This window comes from Dendrobates tinctorius, unplaced genomic scaffold (genome assembly GCF_039654945.1).
Source record: "Dendrobates tinctorius isolate UK_male_01 unplaced genomic scaffold, ASM3965494v1 ptg000011l, whole genome shotgun sequence".
NCBI lineage: Eukaryota > Metazoa > Chordata > Amphibia > Anura > Dendrobatidae > Dendrobates > Dendrobates tinctorius.
The window spans coordinates 62,025,728-62,049,854 of NW_027361679.1; the positions used below are offsets into that span (position 1 = coordinate 62,025,728).

The 24,127-nt window shown below is 45.1% G+C and overlaps 1 protein-coding gene across 1 annotated transcript in view; it reads left to right on the plus strand.

Annotated features, from left to right (window-relative positions):
• The first annotated feature begins 4,923 nt into the window (after window positions 1–4,923).
• Window positions 4,924–24,127, plus strand: part of RASGEF1B (RasGEF domain family member 1B) — a 675,372-nt gene continuing 656,168 nt past the window's right edge. Inside the window, exon 1 of the mRNA XM_073542935.1 lies at window positions 4,924–5,264. Coding sequence (XP_073399036.1) covers window positions 5,196–5,264 — 69 coding nt within the window. The 5' untranslated portion in view covers window positions 4,924–5,195. The remainder of the gene's footprint in view (window positions 5,265–24,127) is intronic.

Below are 24,127 nucleotides of genomic sequence, written 5' to 3' on the forward strand. Positions count from 1 at the left end.
CAGCAGCAACTCTTACAGTATATTCGGCAGCTCGAGGGACGGTTGGCTACTCTTGAGAGTGCTATCTCAGCTGTGAAATCCACTGAAGATGCTGTACAGGCAATCGCAGACGAGGTTTCAAGTATGTCCACGGCCTCCCACGCGCCGACAGTTACCTGCCTCCCGTTGCCCGATAAATTTTCTGGCGATGGTGCCTCCTGTAGGGGTTTTGTCAACCAGTGCTCTATCCAGCTGGAGTTACTGGCTGCGCGATTCCCTACGGAATGGGCCAAGGTGGGGTTTATTGTTTCCCTTCTGTCGGGCAAGGCGTTGGAGTGGGCTACGCCACTATGGGAGTGTGGTGACCCAGAGGTTCGGACCGCTGCTCAGTTTTTAACAGCTATTAAGCAGGTCTTCCTGGGACCACGGGTCACGCATGACACCTCTCTTCAGCTACTTGCTTTGACTCAGGGATCCCTCTCGGTTAGTCAGTATGCCGTTCATTTTCGGACACTGGCTTCCGAGCTGGAGTGGTCTGATAAAGCCCTCATCCCTGTGTTTTGGAGAGGTTTGGCGGAGCATGTTAAGGATGCCCTCTCTACCAGAGAGGTTCCTGCAAGTTTGGAAGAGCTGATTGCCATTTCCACCCGCATTAATCTCCGTTTTTCGGAGCGCGGCCTGGAGCGTGCTCAATCCAAACGGAAGGTTACCTCGGCTCCCAATTTTTTTGAGCCTCTGGAACCACCCGAGCCAGAGACTCCACTCCCAGAACCCATGGAGGTGTCTTGCGCCATTCTCGAGGCGCGTCTGGCACAAAAATCCATTTGCGGTTACCATTGTCAACACACTGTTTCTCAGGACAACAGTTCCCCGCAATGGCCAAACTCTGTGCCACCGGGCAAGACCTTTGTCCCTCCCCACCTTCGGCTGAGGGTTCTCGCGTGGGCACATGCCTCCAGGAGGGGTGGTCACTGTGGCTACATGCAGACCACAAAACTCCTGGCAGGGTCGTATTGGTGGCCGCACAGGGCTCGGGACGTTAAAAAGTATATTCGGGCCTGCGCCTTTTGTGCTCGGAATAGCTTCCTTAAACAGAGAGTCGACACACTGAGGCGTTCCACTTTAGCTTCTGCTCCTGGCGATTTTGCCGCCCCCGTTGTCTCCCATGCGTCCCTTCTCAAACCTGGCGACCTTGCCGCCTCTGATGCCTTCCACGTGTCCTGGTTTTCCTTGTCACCTACCGGGACATCAAAATTGCTTTCGGACGGGTCTGAGGCCTATGCCCCTGATGGGCACAATGTGGTGGATCAGAAGGCTCAGGGAGGAGGGGGCCCTAGGAGGGGGGGTAATGCTAGGCATCAGGTTTCTGCATCTGCTCTGCAGGAATCCAGACCCTTACATTCTGCGGTCTCTAGCTGTTTATCTACCGCAGAGGAGATTGCCTTGCAGCAAATCTCTCCAGGGGCTAAGTCACGACAACGTCATCCACAGTTGCTAGCGTCCGATATTGCACTTGCGTACTAGCTTTGTCATCTAGCAGCAGTGTCCTACGCCGCGCTGCAGTTGCAGCCCTCCTTGGCATCTGTGACTGCAACAGGTGCAGCCTTATTGTATTTGTCTTTGTTGGCACCTCTGTGACTTAACAGAGATTGCTCTGCGCACCTGGGTGATGTTTAACCCACGTGCGCATTTCCGCCATATTGCTTGCCTGCCACCACTTAGCAGCAGTCATATCATCTACTGCACGGTGGACCCCCAAGCGGCGAACGCACTTTATTATTATTTTTATTTAGTGCGTTCCGCCGTTCCTAACAGTTTATAGCTTCTCTAATCAGCCAAACTGTTTTCAGCTGTGCTAACATACTTGCACAAGGGTTTTCAAGGGTATTCTAACCATCCATTAGCCTTCTTGCACAGCAAACACAAAGTTCCATAAGAACTCTGGAGTGATGGTTGTTGGAAATGGGCCTCTATACACCTATGAAGATATTGCATTACAAACCAGCTAGAATAGTCATTTACCACATTAACATGGTATAGAGTATATTTATGAATCATTTAATATTATCTTCATTGGAAAAAACTGTGCTTTTCTTTCAAAATTAAGGAAATTTCTAAGTGTCCCTAAACTTTTGAACGGTAGTGTATTTTTTGGTTATATTCAATAAAAACTTATTTTAACTTTTTATTATTGATTACTGACCCAATCGGCGAGCTCTGCAGACAGAAAACATGATTTCAGCTATGTGTCGCTGTAGTTTTGATAAAATCAAAGAAGGAGATTATCACTAGAGAACTAGTAAACCTGCTGCAATGTAGTCCTAATCTTTACCACTGATAGGCAGCTTACTATTTATATGCAGAACAAACAGAAAGCTGCCAATCAGGGTTGTGAGCTCAGCATTCAGAGAGCTGGAAGATTTGCAGCAGATAAAATTTATCAAAACTGCAGCAAGCAGCCAAATAAGTGACATATCACTGTAATAAGGGTCTCTATCCCTACATAATGCTGCTTTCAGAAGGTATAGCAAGAGTTTGGTGACAGATTCCATTTTTATCTGACTATATAGATTAGAATAGATGCATTAGTAGTGAGGCCAATGACTAACCCACTAAGACTACATAAACATTTGTATTTGTCATAAAGTCTATATATTTTACATATTTGATAAGCTGCAATTGTTGTTGCTTTATTGATATAATAAGGAATGAATTATGTGAAAAGATCTGACATATTTGAATATCCACAACGCATGTTGAGTTATCTGTGAGAAAAATCTGCAACGTATAGTACATACATCTCGTATTAGTTTTCATTTGCTTTGCTGCTAAAATTTTATGCTGCATATTTGTTCTGGGAAAATCTGCCCAGAAAATAGTGCAAATTATCTGTCAATGTGCATTCACATTAAAAGTTCCCATACATGCATTATATACACTTATCCAAGAGTGAATTATTGGTGAGAAGTACGGGAGCTAGACTTTTCTTCTCAGCGGCCTTCGCTCATCAGTCCTTTACAAACATGAACAGTACATTCAATACAGATTTGCTGTGGATTTTTCATCTAGATTTGTGGGCAGCTAAGTGAATCAGATTTGAACAAATACTATATATCACTTCTTTCTGGTGATTGTTCCCGGATTTGTAGCTGATTTTCCAGCTCAGTTGAACTTATTTACTGTACCGCAAGGAACTTATACATTAAAAACCACACATGAGCCATGCACATGCTGTTTACTGTTACATATATTTTTTACAGCAGAGTATTTTTACACGTTTGTTATACTGCGTTTTTTCTGTGTTTCAGTTTTTGGGTGGTGTGAACATTGTCCTACTGACTTGTTCACTTTTGTTCATGGCTCATGTGTGGTTTTTAATCTACTAGTTCCTTGCTTTTGCAAGTTTTTGGAGATCCCCGCCCCTCTCTTGTGAGCCATGCACATAAAAAGCCGTCTTGCACAGCGATTCCACATCAGGCATTGCCTTTCTGAATCCTACTCATATAGGTACTGTTCACATTATCAGGTTTTAAATACATTGGTTAGGGACTGCTCTAAGATGGGTATACCTTGACGTTGGTGGAGTGGCTTAGTATACATTTTTTGCAAAAAACGTATCAACTAAATACCCTGTTTTTGTTATCATTTTTTTTTACTGGCACTTGCTGTCTACTGTTACATATCTTTTTTACAACAGAGTATTTTTACACGTTTGTAAGGCTAGTTTCACATTAGCATTTACGGCCGCAGCGTTGGGCTGCGCACGGCCGCCGCTAAGCCCCACCCTCTGCCGCTCCTCCGCCGGTAGCTCCGCCTACGGATGCATGACGCTGCATGCGTCCTGCGTCCCTTATCTTTAGCACTGGGGACGCAGGCCGTGAGCAGTATGCGTTTGGCGGCACAGGTTGTAATTTGGTGCGCTCGGCTCAGCGTCAAGAGGACGCATGCGCCGCCAAACGCATACTGCGCACGGCCTGCGTCCCCAGTGCTAAAGATAGGGGACGCAGGACGCATGCAGCGTCATGCGTCCTTAGGCAGAGCTACTGGTGGAGGTGCGGCAGGGGGTGGGGCTTAGCGGCGGCCGTGCGCAGCCCGACGCTGCGGCCGTAAACGCTAATGTGAAACTAGCCTTATACTGCGTTTTTTCTGTGTTTCAGGCAGACATTTTTGCGGGAAAAGTGTCATTAAAATTTGCATTTTATTTATTGAAATCATTGATATTTGTAGGAATGAGTCCAGTGGGTGGCCCTCCTCAGTGATTGACAGTTTTCTATACATGACTTTGAATACAGAGAATGCGACTGGAAAATGTTTCGCGTCACAATACGAACCAGTTGCGATCCTGTGCTGTCCTGTCTGTATACTCTCTTTTGCGTCCTCCCCTGCCCAGGAGATGTGGTATGATCAGACCATGTCCCTGTACAGACAGACACAGCCATTACACAGTAAGCAGCAGGGGAACATTTATAAGATCATCTCAGCACAGGAACATTTTTTTAAACACATCCAATTGTGGAAATTATTACTATTCCAAGATCTATTGATTAAAATGAACTTTGTTCATGAGAAAACCCGTTTAAACAATTTTTAAAGTTGTCTTCATTTTATTTTCCATGCTTTAAACACAGCTGGTTACTACAGTTCACACGAGGGACTAGAGAAATAGAAATATATCTTTATTAATGATAATGTCGTTATTATTTGTGGACTAATATACATTGGGATTCGCCAGTTTAGACGATGCAGTGACATGACATAAAGCCGTGTAATATGCCCCACAAGGCTGCGGCACAAGTCACAAGATCTGCCGCCAAAGTCACAAATCCCTGTAGCCAAAGAGTGCGAGGCAATGTTTCTTCTGGGTACCGCAGTGTTGTCCCTCTCTCTACCCCCTCTGCCGGGCCCTACTCTTTTTTACTATGGTAATAGTGACATTCAGCAGGAAAGGCTAGGAGCAGACATCAAAAGCCTAGACAGTGCTGGTGATTTCTCCTTTCAAGTCCCTGTGTGTCTATCTAAGAGCCTGACAATGCTGGACCAGAGTCATTCCTTGGAGATGCACCCTCATAGCATCACCAGCCAAGGCTGGATGGAAGATTTGGAAATGTGGAAACCCAGATGCTAAAAAAAACATTTTCCTGGACAACTCTCTGGATATTAAGCCTTTTTATTAGAATTGTACTGCGATATCTGCTGGTCAGATACACTGACTGTATATGGCAAAGTTTTTTGCAGAGCTTCTGGGCTGCACATTGAGAGACAAGGGTGGGTCTCCTACATTTGAGGTGAGTCTCCATGTGTTGGGTGGGATGCTGCAGTGCTGGACCTCTCACCTTGCATGTTGTCTGGGGATGCTGCAGATAACTTTACAGTCATTGAGGATGCAGACACCAAGGTGAATTAGGGTAGCGGCCATGCCTTCACGTGTCACGCTATAGGACTTGGAAATGCCTGTTATTTGTATTCCTACACATACGATGTCGTGCAGTGATGCTGACAAGCTTCACAAACATGCGTAGGACACTGCAGAGGAGACCTTTGTGAATTATCTGCCTGTTATTCTTATTTTTAAGTAATGTCTTTTCCTCCGACTGTAAATTTGACGTTGTGCCCATTTTTTTATTAATTAAAAAAAAAAAAAAAAAAAAGCATATGAAGTGAATCATGTCGCTTGTATTGCAGTATATTATTTCAGCATTGTGCACATGGCCGATAATATGATGGACGTTATGTTTTCAGCAGTCAGACTTTCTTGGATTTAAAGTGACAGGTTGTTTTTTTTTAAATGAGCACTTAAATGTATGTGACCTAGCTGTTTATTTATTTTTTTCTTGCATTAAGTTGATTCTTTACCATAAACGTAACCTAACATTATAACAATACTTAATGGTCACTTTAGCTTGTATTTTAGTCACTAATAGACATTGGTAAAGTTAGTGAGTTTGTTTTGAACAACAATAAAACTGTAATAGTGATCTTGTCCCCAATATCATTATAACCACAGCAATGTCTGTTTATTAAAAAAAAACAAAAAAACCCACAAATTTCTGTGCCTATATAATCCAGTACTGAAATAGTATTATACATCTCCTGTGTAAGGCCGGGGTCATAGAAATACATGCAGCCGCACACTCTGGTCCCGAGTGCCGGTGGCAGTGCCGGGTATTGATGCGAGAGACTCGTGCGAGTTTCTCGCATCACACTCACAAGTGTGACCCCTGCCTAATACTGCTATGCATTCACCATGTATAAATGCAACACCATACCCAAATGTCATATCATCACATGGTCCTGACAAAATATCAGGCTGTGCGCTGCTATAAACCTTATAATTTTGCGCAGTATAAGACAAAAATGCAGCCATGCAGAGCACAATTATAAGTTCTATACAATGCTAGGACCATCAAGGCATCTATAAAGGAATGTGTGCACATCTATTTCTCAGGTTGTAAAAAGCGTCAAAAATAATGTAGCTATACCATGCATGCACAACTAAAAGTTCTATACAGTGCTCAAAGGACGATCAAGTCATCAATAAAGGTATATGTACACTATGTCTTTTTCAGGTTGTAACCCACCTGAAAAAAGCATTAAAAATAATGAACATATGTACAGTAATGTCAAAATGACATGCTGTGCGTATGTTCTAGGATTTTTTAAGTTTTTTTTTAACCGCTTTAGGCTTTGAAAGCCGTGATTTAGCTAAAAGAAGTGATTGGTCCATTCTTCAGGCGGCTTTTGCTTGGAAGTCACCACTATTTTATAGGTTAAATTAGAACAAATAAAAATCTGTCTCCAAAAACATTTAGAGAAGAAACTTCAGGGAAATCACAGAATTTTCCTTTCTGCTTCAAAACCGATGCAGGTATACTGGAATCTAAAAGACACCGTGTGCACATACTCTAATCAAAACACAAGTGTAGCAGTGCCAGTCAGTTTACCCTCTACCTGTCCCTGCCAATATCCAGTTTCCCTCTACCTGTCCCTGCCAATATCCAGTTTCCCCCTTTATTAGTACCACCCAGGGTTTCTTGTACAATGTTCCCTTCTCCTTACTACTCTTGCTGATCCCTTATGTCAATCTAAGCAAAAAAAATAAAAGTTTGTGATGTACAGAAGGCAATGTGCCGTCTTGTGCCAAACTCTATCATTTTATATTAGTCTTGAAAATAATGCGGTGTGATTGGCAGAAGTGGTCATTGACTTATTACTCCTGTTGACTGTTCTGTTCCCGAGGAATACGTCCCATTGCGGAAATGAAATTCTGGCAAATATGAAAATGAACAATATAAATGAAAATATTTAAATAAAAAAAGAACTTAAAGCAAACATTATTTTTTTTACAAAAAGTAATCATTTCATTTGCCTGACCCCCTTCGTTTCATAATGTCAATTTAGTGGAACATATCAATGAAATCGAACCTGTCTGCTAATACATGCAGTCATGATTTTCAGCCTGGTATGGTTGAGATTCTACAACGAGTGCCTAATATATGCTGCATCACTGAAAATGATAAACCATGCTAGCATTTGTCATATATTTGATTTTTCTTGTGTAATTAGTCATTTCTCTGGTTTTAGGCTGATAAAACTCTTTAATTATTATATTTTATTATAATAACTTGAAATATTTTACAGTAACATAATGTATATGGAGAGGTGACCCCCCTTATGATTTTCAAAAGGTCGATCACTAATTCTTGCTTGACTAATGAAGAATGCTGAGTTCTGTACTCCAGCAATCCAACACTTATACTGTAACTCAAGGGTGGAGAACCTTTTTTTCTGCCAGGGGCCATTTGAATATTTATACCATCAAAATTATCAACTTGAAAATTACCCTTCTATATTTGGTCAAACATTTAAATAACTAACCCCTAATGTGATGGCGGGAGCTGCTTCTTGTTGATGCAACGTGTGATGTTAGGTGGTATTGATGATGATTTTACTCACAGCTGCTTTTCCCAATTTGTGTCGGTCTGAAATGCAGTTGACTCTTCACAATGAATTTTGAAAAGAACTCACAGGAGTAACTTCTGAAAACAGATGCATATTACACAGCAGGTCTCCTCACAAGGGGCAATTGCTGCTCATGTTACATTTATAGAACTCAAGCAGTGGGGGACCTGCAGTACATACTGTACATCACGTAGGAGACACCCTTTACGTGTGGCTCAGAACATTCCTGGATGCAAACTACATCATTTGCATGTCTCTTGCATACCAGTTCTGTGTTGGAGTAGCTGTTGATACTCAAATCTTTATTTTGGAGTTTGGTAAAATATAATGTGTTGTTTGTTCATTTCCATATTTGAATTGTGTTCCCCTCACACATATTGTGTCATCCTGATAGTTGGCATTGTGGTGCAGTTTACTTTATCCCTGTCAGTCTTTATCTGTGGTTTCCATTATGGTTCACCTCCTGGGGTGGGGAACGAGGGTTTAGCTCAGGGCTGGACAGGAGATAGGGACAGGTCGGTGACTCAGGCCTCCTTACCATCAAGGGTACCCCTGAGTTAAGGATTGACAGGGCTCCCCTAGCCTGAGGGGCAGTTTAGGGGCACGGTACCTTATCTCCTGTTTTCTTATTGCTTCCTGTGACATTATACTTGGCCCAAAAACTTTACCTTCCATGGATCCCATTGTTGCTCTGACTAGACAATTGAAGGCTCTGTCTATCCAGGTTACAGAGCTTAAAGGGACTGTTCAGCAACAGGCCTTGTCAGCTTCTGCGGTGCAGTCAGAGGCATTGACCAGGGCATCTGAACTAAAATTGGCCTTTCCAGAGCAGTTTGCAGTGCATTACAGTAAGTTTGTTTCTTTCCTGCAAACTGTATCTCTGTCTGGTTCCTCTTTCTTCCTGGGGGGTGAGGCTCAGCGTGTAGGTATAGTGGTTTCATTGTTAAGTGGGGACCCACAAGCTTTTCCTCTACTCTCTGATTCCCCTGTTTTGAATCAGTGGACTTTTTTGGGCACTAGGTCTAATCTATGATGATCCAGATAAACTGGCTTTAGCCGAGTCCAAGATTCATTCTCTTGTTCAGGGGAATCGGCCGGCCGAGGATTAATGTGCCAAATTCTGCCCCTGGTCTGTGTATACTCAGTGGAATGACTCTGCTCTTAAGAGTCAGTTTTTGCATGGGGTTTCTGAGAGGATCAAGCAGGCTTTGGTGATGTATGAGACTCCCGCCTCTCTGGAGGTTTCTATGGCACTTGTAGTCTGTATTGACTGCCGGTTTCGTCAAAGGTCTCAGGGGACCATATCGGTATGTGAGAAGGCAGTAACATCATTATCAACTCCGGAGACCTCCGTAGAGCCAATGCAGATGGCTGGGATGTCGCATGAGAATAAAAAGCCCTTTATCCTTAAAAGAGGAGGGGTCTGTTTTTTCTGCGGCAAAAAGGGACACTATATTAATGCTTGTCCCATGGTACTGATGAAAGGTGTGCTGGCGGAAAACTGGTAGGCTCAGGGGGTTCAGAAGATCCCAGCCTGAGCCTACGCATATCCTCCATGAAGGCGTCTCAGTGTATTCTCCTCACAAGGGTAATAATTGGGGGTCAGGAGGTTTCTATTGAGGTATTCTTGGATAGCGGTTCTGCAGCGAATATTGACGAACATTTTGCACATCCGGGTTAAGAGTCGACAAGCTTTCTAGTCCTATACGGATTGTTGCCATTGATTTGTCTCCACTCTCTCAAGGGGCTTTTAAGGAGTGTGTACCGGTTTTTGGAACTCCACATCTCCATTCGGAAAGTTTAACGTCTAATGTGCTCAAAAAAACTACCTGCACTGGTGGTTTTGGAGTTTCCTTGATTACTGGTTCACAATCCAGTAATTGGCTGGAAGACACAGGACATAGTCCAGTGGAGTGCATTCTGCAAGGAGAACTATCTAGGCGCGTGTATTTCAGCTGTGATTCCTAGTATTCCTAAACCATTACTGGAGTATTCTGATGTGTTCTCTGAAAAGGGGTGTCAGGAGCTGCTGCCACACCGGCCTTATGACTGCACTATAAGGTTGAAACCAGGGTGGCTAAACTTCCTAAGTGCAGGATGTATTATCTGTCCGGTCCGGAGAGACAAGCCCTTAAAGAATATATTGCTGAGAGATTGCTCACGGGTCACATTAGACCACCATCGTCGTCTCCAGTGGCAGCTGGTTTCTTCTTTGTCAAGAAGAAATATGGCGGATTTTGCCCCGTCTGGACTTTAGGGAGCTGAACCAGATTACAGTTCGTGATCCGTATCCTATGCCGCTGATTCCAGATCTGTTAAATCAGGTGTCGGGTTGGGTGCTAAATGGTTTACTAATTTTGACCCCAGGCGGCGTACAATCTCATAAGAGTCCATCAAGGGGCTAAGTGGAACACAGCTTTTAATTCTCCTTAGGGTCACTTCAAAAATTTAGTAATGTCTTTTGGTTTAACCAACGCACTGGCAGTTTTTTAGCATTTTATAAATGATGTATTCGCTCACTTCTTAGGTAAATTTGTGATTATTTACTTGCATGACATTCTCATTTGTTTGCTTGACCGAGATTCACACATGGAGCATGTTAAACAGGTGTTGCAATTGCTCAGGGAGAACAAGCTATACGCTAAACTTGGAAAGTATGTTTTTGCCGTACAAGAATTACTGTTACTAGGATACATAATTTCTGCCTCGGGGTTTAGGATGGATCCTGCTAAGTGGCAGGCTGTGTTAAATTGGGACCGTCCCTATAACCTCAAAGTGTTACAGCGGTTCTTGGGTTTTTCAAATTATTACAGAAAGTTCACAAAATTTTTTCTGTGGTTGCTCAACCTTTAACCAACATGACTAAAAAGGGTACAGACTTTACTAGCTGATTTGAGAATGCGGTAGGCGCTTTTGATTGTTTGAAGAGAAGCTTCGCTTCAGCGCCTGTCCTTGACAGCCCGATGAGTCTCTTCCCTTCATTGTGGAGTTGGATGCTTCTGAGGTAGGGGTGGGGGTGAGCGCGGGGGCGGTGTTGTCACAAGGCCTATCTCTTGGTATATTGTGCCCTTGTGCTTTTTCGAAGAAGTTGTTGACAGCAGAGGCAATTATGAAACAGGTAACAGGGAATTGCTAGCTATTAAGTTGGCTTTTGAGCAATGGCGACATTTCTAGGAGGGGGCCACTCATCCTGTTACGGTGATTACTGACCACAAAAATCTCTTGTATCTGGAGTCAGCCAATCATCTTTCACTTAGACAGGCTTGCTGGTCACTGTTCTTTAAGTTTAATTTCTTTGTTACTTACTGACTGGGTTCTAAAATACTAAGGCTGATGCATTGTCCATAAGTTTTCCTGGTGGAGAACCACATGAGGAGCCGTTTGCTGTCCTCCAGAAGGGTGTGGAAGTATCAGCTCTCAGTACTGACATGGAAGCTGAGATAGCTGAGGCTCAGGAGGAGGTACAGCCAGTTCTTCCAGTTAACAAGTCTTTTGTTCCTCTGCAACCTCGTCTTAAGGTGTTGGGGGAGCATCATGATTCGGTCTTGGCTGGTCATCCAGGGTTTAAGGGCACATTGGAGCTTCTGTCGAGTCGATTTTGGTGGCCCAAAATTCAGAGGGATGTCGCCTTCTATGTATCAGCCTGTTCCACTTGTGCGCGTTCCAAGTCTTCGCACTCTCGTCCTTCTGGTACTTTGCTTCCGCTTAGTGAGCTTAGCAAACCATGGACAGAGATTTCCATGGATTTTATTATGGATCTACCATCCTCTGCTGGTAACCCTGTTATTCTAGTTGTGGTCAACCATTTTTCCAAAATGACACATTTAGTTGTGCTACCATCCTTACCCAATGCCAAGATACTGGCTTAGATATTTATTTGTGAGGTGGCAGGCTCCATGGGGTTCCATCTTACATTGTATCTGATAGGGGTAACCAGTTCATTGCTTTCTGTTCTCGCTTGGGGATTAAGTTGTCTCACTAGTCGGCTTTTCATCCTTAGTCGAATGGACAAACAGAAAGCATGAATCAAAATCTAGAACAGTATTTGAGCTGCTTTGTCTCTGACAATCAGGAGGAGTGGTCGGCTTTCCTTCCTCTTGCGGAGTTCGCCATTAATAATCATCGTCATCAATCCTGTGGGGAGTTCCCTTTTTTCTGTGTTTATAGTCAACACCCTCAGTTTAGTACTCTTCGGCAAGGGTATTTTTCCGGGGTCCCTGAGGAGGATCGGGTGGGTGCTTCGTTATCGTCTACATGGAGGAAGGTTAAGCAGTGTTTTCATAATATGGGTTCTAGGTACAAGCGTGTGGCTGACTGTAGACGTGTGCCTGGTCCGGACTTGGAGATGTGGGTGATTTAATGTGGTTATCCATTAGGAACATCAAACTCAAGTTACTATCACTTAACTTGTGTCCCTGCTTTATCGGTCCGTTCAGAATTCCATCTGTCATCAATCCACTGGCCTTCCAGTTGTACTTACCTGCCGTGTACAGGATTCATAATGTTTTCCATAAGTCTCTTCTGAAGAAGTTTGTGGGTTTGGGGGGTGTGACTCCCGCTCCTCCACCACCAGTCTGGATGGCTCTTTAGAGTTTGAGGCATCCAGGATATCCACATTGCATTGCTCTTTCGGCCAGGGGTAATGAGACCCCACTTTCTGACCCCTGATGAACTCTCATCGGATTAAGAGGGGGAAACGCGTCAGGCTTTCATCTGTGTCAATTGGCTGATAAGTATGTTTCTGCACATTATATCCGGCAGACCCTTTTGTGGTACTGAGTATTGAGATCGATCTTGCTGAGAAACTATGCTCTGCTGGTCTATACATTGTATGCATTACTATTGGAATATTTTTGTACCACATGAGAAATTATAACTGAAGTGAATTTGTTAGCCTCATCCTTTTCATGTATGACCTGTGTGAGATAGCACAATTAGTGTGTGTTTTTTCTTATGTGCAGACATTGTATCTGAGCTGGATTGTGCCTCATAGTGAAACAGGGTGATGATTAACCCCTACTTCCAAATAGTGGCCGCCGCATGTGCAATGAAGGATTCATTTTTCTGCCTTTTAATGTGCAGTCTTTTGACTATTTTCTAAGTGCTTGTCCGGGGATCCGGACAAATGAATTGTCATATGTGCTACTTATTTAATTTCCTTGTAGCCGTTTTTTACTGATTTTGCTATTTGGTAATTGGGTCTGCCTATTGCAGTTTTGGTGACTAAGAGATAAGTCTTACTTAAAGCTGCATTTTGATACTACCCCCTTTTTTCTTTCTTTTTACTATGAGATAAGCTTATATTTTGGGGTATCTACATTATCAGAATTACTACGAGATAAGTTCATAGCACTTTGGTATTGTCTATGAGACTATTTATGTCTCTTCACTTTTGTTTTCGGTATCATAAGTGTGTGTGTGTACATTTTTTGTGTCCTTTTTTGTATACGCAGGGAGGCTTAGGGGCTATTAGGGATACCGACGTTGAGCGGGGGCGCCATATCGTCAACAACTAGGAAGGGCTGAAACAGGGTGGACTAGGGCAATTTAGCCTTTGGCACATATTTTGTTATGACTACATAGATATATAACAGTGTTTCTGCCACTCTTCATTTTTTTTTTCCTCTACACCCCCCCCTTTTTTAGTCATTTCTACTAATGTTTTTTAGTGATTGAATTAAAAGCTACATTTTAGGTTTTTTTTGTGTTGCTTCAATTCTTTATGTATTACTCAGAACATTCCTGGATGCCAACTATAGCATTTGTGTCTCTTGCATACCGGTCCTGTGCTGGAGTAGCTGTTGATACTCAAATCTTTATTTTGGGAGTTTGGCGAAGTATACTATGTTGTTTGTTCATTTCCCTATTTGAATTATGTTCCCCTCACGCACATATTGTATCGTTCTGATAGTTTGCTTTGTGGTGCAGTTTACTTTATCCCTGTCGGTCTTTATCTATGGTTTCCATTACGGTTCACCTCCTGGGGTGGGGGTTGGAGGATTAGCTCAGGGATGGACAGGAGATAGGGACAGGTCGGTGACTCAGGCCTTCTTACCATCAACGGTAACCATGAGTTAAGGAAAGACAGGGCTCACCCAGCTTGAGGGGCAGTTCAGGGGCACAGGTTCCTTATCTCCTGTTTTCCCATTGCTTCTCGTGACAGGAATATTGTTGTTTATTTTAATTCTGTTACAGGAGACCATGGCTTCTGTGGACTTGGTGATGATGTGAATATGGTTTAATTTGTATTCACTAAAGGAGCCTGGGTCATTCTTTCATTTAAAGGACTTTTTTTCTGGCTGTGTGATTATTTACAGTATAACGATAGGATTAGTAATGAATAGACGTCTTATAGATGCCTCTCCATTACTAACCTGTGGGCTTGATTTCACAGGACAATACTAAGGTGACATCAACCCACAAATATGAACACCACTTGTGACCTCCACAGGGCAAGTGAGAAGAGCCAGGCAAAGAGCAAGAATTGGCCCATCTAATAGATGCACCATTTCTGGGTGGCTGCGGGCTGTTATTTTTAGGCTGGGGGGGCAATATCCATGCCCCCTTACCAGCCTGAGAATTAGCTTATAATTAGCTTATTTAAGTAATTTAAAAAAACAGCATGGGAAACCCTCTTTTCTTGATAACCAATTTTTTTCTGCTCTGTTCCCTTGTCTGTGCAAGTAGTGTGCATAACCAATTGTTTATACTCTGCATGTGTCTGTGGGAGTAGTGTGAGTAACCAATTTTTTATACTCTGTAACCGTGTCTGCAAGTAGTGTGCCTAACCAATTCTTAATAATCTGCACTTTGTCTGTGCAAGTACTGTGACTAACCAATTGTTAATACTCTGCATCCGTGTCTGTGCGAGTAGTGTGTCTAAAAACCACTTAAAAAAATGAGGATAGCATCAAATATGTGGACGTGGCCATGGTGTAACAGCTGCAGGAGGAGGATGTGGTCATTCTGTGCTTGCTGCCTATTGAAACACCTTCCTCTGGTGTATGCAGGCGATGAGTACCATTCACGAATGCTGGGGCAGTGTTAAATTGGATGGCTGAGAGTACATCCAATTCCTTCATCTGCAGAAAGTGCATAGTTGGCACCTAAGGACCATGGTCATCTGCAGGGGTGAACCTAACCTCTCTGGTGCCTGAGGCAAACAGCAAAATGGCGCCCCCATACTAAATTTTTTAAAATTGGTAGAAATTAATCTGGTTCATATAGATTTAAATCTATCCTGTAAAAATTTGTACAATAGTGGAGATTTTAATTTAGAGAAACAGAAAAAAGATATCTGAACACAAAGATGTCGGCTCCATCACCGTACATACAAGAACCACACAGAAATATCCAGAACAAGGATCATTAATGGCAAGCTTGTGGTCCTGTAGGCAGACACAGCCCTGCTTCCTTATAGCACAGGAGGCAGCACTGATAGCTAACCTATTATCTCTGGCACACGCTTACAAAACTCTGGACAGCTCCAATGTGGCAGCTGCCTGGCACTAACTAGTCAGACATGTCCACCATGCAGCATCGTCCACACACCACATACAACAACCTGAAGTCTGAGCATCAACACGCAGCCACTGCACTAAGCAGGTAAAATGGTGCGCCTTCCCCAACAGACCATGCCTCCTTCTACCAAAACGCTTAGCCAATCACAAGCACCACACACGGGGCAGTCCAGAGGTAATACCAGGGGCCTTTCTATTGGGTAAGGGATGTGAGAGTGGGAAGGTGGACGAGCGCCACCGACCAACCGCCGATAAGCAGAAACATGGCTGCATGCCTGTATGCACTGTATGCACTGAGGGGTGGCATTGGATGTGATGTGTAACTTATGACCAATCAGTCCTGCAGCAGAGACGAAGGTGAAGGGGACAATGCATCCTGTACCAGGGGCATACATAGAAATCATGAGGCCCCATAGCAGAAGTTCTAATTGGGCTCCCCCCCAAAAAAATATATATATTTGGCTGGGTCACATAGGTACATATCTCACAACTCCACAACCCTTACAAAGTAATTCTCCTTCTATTGAAGCCCCTACATTTCTTCTTCATTGCCCCCATGAAGTACGATGACAACAAAAGTGCCCCACAAACACTGTATAATCCCCCACAGTGAATTCTTCCATGGTACCCTCCACAAACACTATATGATGAACCTACTGTACCCCCCTCAACTAGTCTGGCACAGTATAATCCCCAACTGTGACCCCCACACAGCCCTCCATGTAGTATAATGAACCTATATACAGTATAATGTCCGCTACACCTCTTCACACTGTAAAACGGCCCCCAACACAGCCATCAAATAGCCCTCTATAAAGTTAAAAGGCTGCCTCATAGCCCAAGTATTATCATGGCTTCCATATAGTATAATTGGCTCCATATATTATCATGCACCATCCATAGTCCTCCACATATATAATACACCCTATAGTCTTCTGTATAGTATAATACACCCCCATTGTCCTCCATATATTATAATGCACCCCTAGCCCTCCATATAGTGTAAAGCACCCCCATAGTCCAATAGTCCACCAAATAGTATAATGCACTCCACATAGTCCTCCATATAGTATAATGCACCCCATAGTCCTCCATATAGTATAATGCACCCTATTGTCCCCCATAGAGTATATCGCACCCCCTATAGTCTGCATATAGTACAATGCATCCCCCATAGCTTTCCATATACTGTAATGCACCCCCATAGTCCCACATATAGTATAATGCACCCCCATAGTTCTCCATATAGAATAATGCACCCCCATAGTCTTCCATATAGTATAATGCATCCCATAGTTTTAATATAGTCCTCCATATATTATCATGCCCATCCCAATAGTCTTCCATCAGTGTACTCACGGATTTACAAAATAAAAAGTAAATACGGTACGCACCTCTCTCCTTGCTACTCCGGTCTCCTCAGCGTGTGTCTGACGCTCTGCACGGTTCAGTAAAGGGGCGCTCAGTGATTACGTCATTGCTCCCCATCATGCTGAGCTGCAGAGGTTAGACAGCAGCGTCTGGCACCTGGATGAATTCATTCAAACTATAGAAGCGGGAGTGGCATCCACTGGGGGGCCCGTGCTACCACTAGGCCCCCTGCGAATGTTCAGGTCACCTCATGATAGGTGCGCCCCTGTCTCCCAGATGCCTAGCATCCTAAATCCCACTGAAACCTGCTGGATTGGATGAAGAAGAGGCAAGGGGGTCCATGTCTACGAGAAAAGTGGGAAAAGTAAGCTCCCAGCCAGGACAGCAGGGCAGACTCTCAAAATCGGGACTGTCCCGCTGGATCCAGAACGGTTTGGAGGTATGAATGCTCCCCACAATACACTGACCTCGTACATGCACGGCTCTGCACACCTCATACACACACGGTTCCACTTTGACTCGTACACACATGGCTCCACTCTGTAAACCTCGTACATATGTGGCTATGCTCCATACACCTTGTACACACGCAGTCACGCTACATACACCTTGTATACACATGGCTCCACTCTGTAAACCTTGTACACATGTGGCTCTGCTCCATACACCTTGTACTCATGCAGCTCTGCTCCGTACACCTCGTACTCATGCGGCTCCGCTCCATACACCTTGTACACATGCGGCCATGCTACATATACCCCGTACACACATGGCTCTGCTCCACTTCGTACACACACTGCTCAGCTTCGTACACTTCGTACACACAGGGCTCCAGTTCGTACACCCTGTACACACGGGGATCCATTCCATACACCTTGTACACACACGGCTCCACTCTGTACACCAAGTACACACACTGCTCCGCTCCATACACCTTGTACACACGTGTCTCCGCTCCACACACTTCGTACACACGGCTCCGCTCCACACACCTCGTACACACACGGCTCCGCTCCGTACACCTCGTACACACCAGGCTCTGCTACATCCACCCTGTAAACCCCTCCTGACCCCACACATAAACTTTCCCTCATCCAGCACCATGACAACCAGCACAGCAGACTCCTGCATACACTGCAAAACACAAGCCGCGGAGACACCATCACATGTTTCTCAACGCAAGCAATGGCTAGCCAGGTCTTTCCCCAGGAAGGAACAACCACAGGAAGGGCAGTCTCCAATGAAGGAAACCACCTATGCCAAAACATGGTATCCATCCACAGACAGCTGTTTCGGGGTATTGCCCCTCATCAGTGTGGAGTAGGATTCTGGCTAGCAGGAGCAATGCCTAGTAAAAAACTGTAAAATGAGGATGAATGAACTCATGGAGATCAACATCCAACACTGCGGAGACACCATCACATGTTTCTCAACGCAGTGATTCTAGAGCAATGCTCCCATCCCTTATGGAAAATATGCAAAAACATGCAAAACACAAGCCGCGGAGACCCCATCACATGTTTCTCAACACAAGCAATGGCTAGCCAGGTCTTTCCCCGGGAAGGAACAACCACGGGAAGGGCAGTCTCCAATGAAGGAAACCACCTATGCCAAAACATGGTATCCATCCACAGACAGCTGTTTCGGGGTATTGCCCCTCATCAGTGTGGAGTAGGAAACTGGGTAGCAGGAGCAATGCCTAGTAAAAGACTGTGTAGAATGAGGATGAATGAACTCATGGAGATCAACATCCAACACTGCGGAGACACCATCACATGTTTCTCAACGCAGTGATTCTAGAGCAATGCTCCCATCCCTTGTATTGGCATAGGTGGTTTCCTTCATTGGAGACTGCCCTTCCCGTGGTTGTTCCTTCCCGGGGAAAGACCTGGCTAGCCATTGCTTGCATTGAGAAACATGTGATGGTGTCTCCGCGGCTTATGTTTTGCATGTTTTTGCATATTTCCCATAAAGGATGGGAGCATTGCTCTAGAATCACTGTGTTGAGAAACATGTGATGGTGTCTCCGCAGTGTTGGATGTTGATCTCCATGAGTTTATTCATCCTCATTTTACACAGTCTTTTACTAGGCATTGCTCCTGCTAGCCAGTTTCCTACTCCACACTGATGAGGGGCAATACCCCGAAACAGCTGTCTGTGGATGGATACCATGTTTTGGCATAGGTGGTTTCCTTCATTGGAGACTGCCCTTCCCGTGGTTGTTCCTTCCCGGGGAAAGACCTGGCTAGCCATTGCTTGTGTAGAGAAACATGTGATGGTGTCTCCGCGGCTTGTGTTTTGCATGTTTTTGCATATTTCCCATAAGGGATGGGAGCATTGCTCTGGAATCACTGCGTTGAGAAACATGTGGTGGTGCCTCCGCAGTGTTGGATGTTGATCTCCATGAGTTCATTCATCCTCATTTTACACAGTCTTTTACTAAGCATTGCTCCTGCTAGCCAGTTTCCTACTTCACACTGATGAGGGGCAATACCCCGAAACAGCTGTCTGTGGATGGATACCATGTTTTGGCATAGGTGGTTTCCTTCATTGGAGACTGCCCTTCCCGTGGTTGTTCCTTCCCGGGGAAAGACCTTGCTAGCCATTGCTTGCGTTGAGAAACATGTGATGGTGTCTCCGCGGCTTGTGTTTTGCATGTTTTTGCATATTTCCCATAAGGGATGGGAGCATTGCTCTAGAATCACTGCGTTGAGAAACATGTGATGGTGTCTCCGCAGTGTTGGATGTTGATCTCCATGAGTTCATTCATCCTCATTTTACACAGTCTTTTACTAGGCATTGCTCCTGCTAGCCAGTTTCCTACTCCACACTGATGAGGGGCAATACCCCGAAACAGCTGTCTGTGGATGGATACCATGTTTTGGCATAGGTGGTTGTTCCTTCCCGGGGAAAGACCTGGCTAGCCATTGCTTGCGTTGAGAAACATGTGATGGTGTCTCCGCGGCTTGTGTTTTGCATGTTTTTGCATATTTCCCATAAGGGATGGGAGCATTGCTCTAGAATCACTGCGTTGAGAAACATGTGATGGTGTCTCCGCAGTGTTGGATGTTGATCTCCATGAGTTCATTCATCCTCATTTTACACAGTCCTGAATACACTGAGGCCCCTGATCATGTGACCCCTGACTCCTCCCCCATTACCTCATCACAGGTCCTGTGTGCACAGAACAGCCATATATGAGCAACCCGAGCAGATGCAGGAGAGGAGAGACTTCAACTTCGGGACCTGTGATGATGTCACGAACATGTGATCGGTCACGTGAGCCGGGGAAGGCTGGCTGAGGGGATCCAGGTTGGTTGGGAGCCCTGAATAGAGTAGTAACAATCCCACAACAATCCCACAAGCAGAGAAGGTGATCAGTAATCCATACTTCACAGAGCCCACACACCTCATACTACACACCGGCACAAACGATATCCAACAAGAGACAGTCACTCAGGACCTAACAAAACTCGCAATAGCAGCCCAGCAAAAATTCCCCAGAACCAAAATAATCCTGTCTGCGCTGCTTTCAAGGAAAGAAATAAACCAAGAGGTAATCCAGCAAATCAACTCAGAGCTGGCTGCCAGTATCGCCTCAACACCAAATATACAGCTGGCAAGCCACCCCAGAATAACGCTCCGTCACCTATACGACGACAAACACCTCAATAAACAAGGGGTCAGCAATCTAGCAAAAGAGCTAAAGGACATGGTTCTAAACAGACCTCCGAGACTACAAGCAAGACGCCCACCAAACAGATGGCAAACCACAGCGATCCCTGGAGAGAATCCACAGAGAGGGCAAAGGAGACAACATGCCCCACAATGGCAACGCACAGCGATCCCCAATGAGAGTCCACAGACAGGGCACAGGAGACAACATGCCCCACAATGGCAACACAGAGCAAAAGAGAACAGCAACATGGCTGAAATAAGGACATTGCTCAGCACACTATGTAGCCAACTCATGGGACACCCTTAAAATATGCCACCCAAACCCACCACAAGAACGTGTTACGTCCTATGAAAATCTTTCTTCATTATAAGGTATATCGACCAAATATGACATCCTTAGTTATCAGCAGCTGGAACATTCAAGGACTGAATGCCTCAGCCTTTGGGTCCAAGACAAATGACCCAGACTTCAAGCAAAAGCTAAAGAACATTGACATCCAGATCCTTCTGGAGACATGGGCCCGGGCAGAGGAGGAATCCCTGACACCCATGGGCTACAGGGAATTTTCTCTCTCTGCCCAGAAAAACAAGAACATCAAACAGGGCCGTTGTTCAGGGGGCATACTAATATGGTACAAGGAGGAAATCAAAGAGCACATCAAGGCAGTAAAAAGAGGAGAAAGCCATATCTGGATGAGGATAAGCAGCGCCATCCTCACCTCTCAGCAGGACATCTACCTCTGCGCAGCCTACATTCCTCCATCAGAATCCCCATACTATAAGCCGGACATCTATGAGGTCATACAGAGAGAGGCAGCCCAATTCCAGTCCATGGGCAGAGTGCTCCTCTGCGGAGACCTCAATGCCAGGACGGGTACAGAGAAGGACTACATCTCACCTGACGGAAACACATATGTAATGGGAGATGGATCCTTCTATAATGACTCAGTACAGACCGCAAGAAACAGCTATGACAGAGTGGTGAATAAAAGCGGCAGAACCTTGCTGAACCTGTGTCGGAGCTTGGGGCTGTATATAGTGAATGGACGCATCAGGGGGGACTCACTAGGGAGATTTACACTAAACTCCCACTTGGGCAGCAGTGTGGTGGATTACGCGATAACGGACATAGACCCAGCAAACATAAATGCCTTCATAGTCACCCCTGAAACCCACCTGTCAGACCACAACCAGACACTGCTGTACATGAGATCCACGGACAAACAACCCATAGAAAAGCCACACCTGACCAGTTTACACAACCTGCCACCATCCTACAAGTGGCCCAAACAGTTATCCACTGAATACACCAACATGACTAACAGAACCGAGATCCAAGAGCTACTTGTAAATTTCAACACAAGTAGTTACGCATCAAACCAGCAAGGAGTCAACTGGGCAGTGAATGACTTTAACAACATCCTATACACCATGGCAGAGCTAGCAGGCATCAGAAGAACCAACCCCAAGAAACCAACAAATAAACAAGGCCAAAAATGGTTTGACAAAGAATGTAAGTCACTACGCAACTCCCTAAGGGTAGCCTCAAACCAAAAGCACAGAGATCCAAACAACAGGGACCTAAGAGCGGCCCATGACATCCTACAGAGGCAATACAAACGCACTCTCAGGGAGAAAAAACAGAGGCATATCTGCCAAGAACTACAGAAGCTTGAGGACTCCCTTCAGGACAACTCATTCTGGGAGACCTGGAATCATATCGGCACAAAGCCCAAGCAGAGCACCCTCCACATCCAAAATGGCAACATCTGGCACAGCTACTTCAAAGGCCTCTACAAGAACATACCAGAAGAAGACCTAACCCCAGAACAGAAGCACCTAACCACTAAACTCAGAGACATGGAGGAGACAATCAAAGACTTCCAAAATCCTCTGGACATACCAATCAGTGTGATGGAAATAAAAGACAGTATCAAATTTATGAAATGCAAGAAGGCCGCGGGCAGTGACGGCATCCTGCCAGAGATGATCAAATTCAGTTCCCCAGATATACATGCAGCACTGGCAAAACTATTCACCCACATCCTGAGTGCTGGCTACTTCCCAAAAAGCTGGAATCAAGGTCTCATAACGCCCATCTACAAGAATGGAGACAGATATGATCCAGCAAACTACAGAGGAATATGTGTTAACAGCGTTCTGGGAAAACTATTTAACAGCATTATTAACAAAAGGATCATCACCTTCCTCACCCAGCGGGACACCCTCAGCAGAAGCCAAGCTGGGTTCATGCCAAACCATCGCACCACGGATCACATCTACACCCTGCAAAGCCTCATCAAGACCCACATCCATAGAAAAAAACAGGGGAAAATATTTGCATGTTTTGTGGACTTCAAGAAGGCCTTTGACTCAGTGTGGCACCCAGGTCTGTTCCTGAAACTCCTGGAGAGCGGAATAGGTGGCAGAACCTACGACGTCATCAAGAGCTCATACACTGAGAATCGGTGCAGCGTGAAGGTGAATGGAAAGAGGACGGCCTTCTTCCGGCAGTGCCGTGGGGTAAGACAGGGCTGCAGCCTGAGCCCAACTCTATTTAACATCTACATAAATGGACTGGCAGCGGCCCTGGAATCCTCCTCTGCCCCAGGTCTCAGCCTACACGACCGAGAGGTGAAGATCCTGCTGTATGCAGATGACCTCCTGCTGCTTTCCCCAACCGAGAGAGGCCTCCAAGATAGCTTGGCCGTGCTGGAAACATTCAGCACCACATGGGCGCTGCCCATCAACCAAAAGAAGACCAAAGTCATGGTGTTTCAAAAGAGGAGTTCTAAAGAAACCTCCACTTCCTCCCTCACACTAAATGGTGCCACGCTAGAGAAGACAAGCAGCTATACCTACCTCGGTCTGGAGCTAAGCCAAACCGGGAGCCTCAAGCAAGCAGCAGAGACCCTGAAAGGGAAAGCATGCAGAACCTTCTATGCCATCAGAAGACAAATGTACCACCTCAAACCACCGGTGAGAGTCTGGCTCAAGATATTCGACAGCGTCATCACACCTATACTGCTATATGGCAGCGAGGTATGGGGTCCAGCAACCTATCCAGACCAGAAAAAGTGGGATTCCAGCCCAACTGAAGTCTTCCATCTGGAGTTCTGCAAATATCTCCTCCAGGTACATCGCAGCACCTCAAACATAGCCTGTCGGGCAGAGCTGGGCCGATTCCCCTTATGGCTCACTATACACAAGAGGGCGCTATCACACCAGGCGCATATACAGAACAGCAACCCCAGCTCCTACCATCATAAAGCCCTGCTGAGCCAGAGCCAAGAGCAAGCCAGGAACCTCGGCAGCCAGCTCAACCAAAGTCAGCAACACACTCTAACTAAAGCCCAAATAAAAGAGATCTCAGAGAGCTGCAAGATGCAATACATAGAGGGTTGGAAGAGTGAATTGGAGAACTCCCAGAAACTCACCATCTACCGGTCACTGCAGAGGGACTACACACTGGCTCCATACCTGGAAAGGCTACGCCACCCCAAAGACAGGCAGACCCTGAGTATATACAGATTAAGCGCCCACAACCTAGATGTGGAAACAGGGCGGCACCGACAGACATACAAGCCACGAGAGAACAGACTGTGCCAGCACTGCCAGCA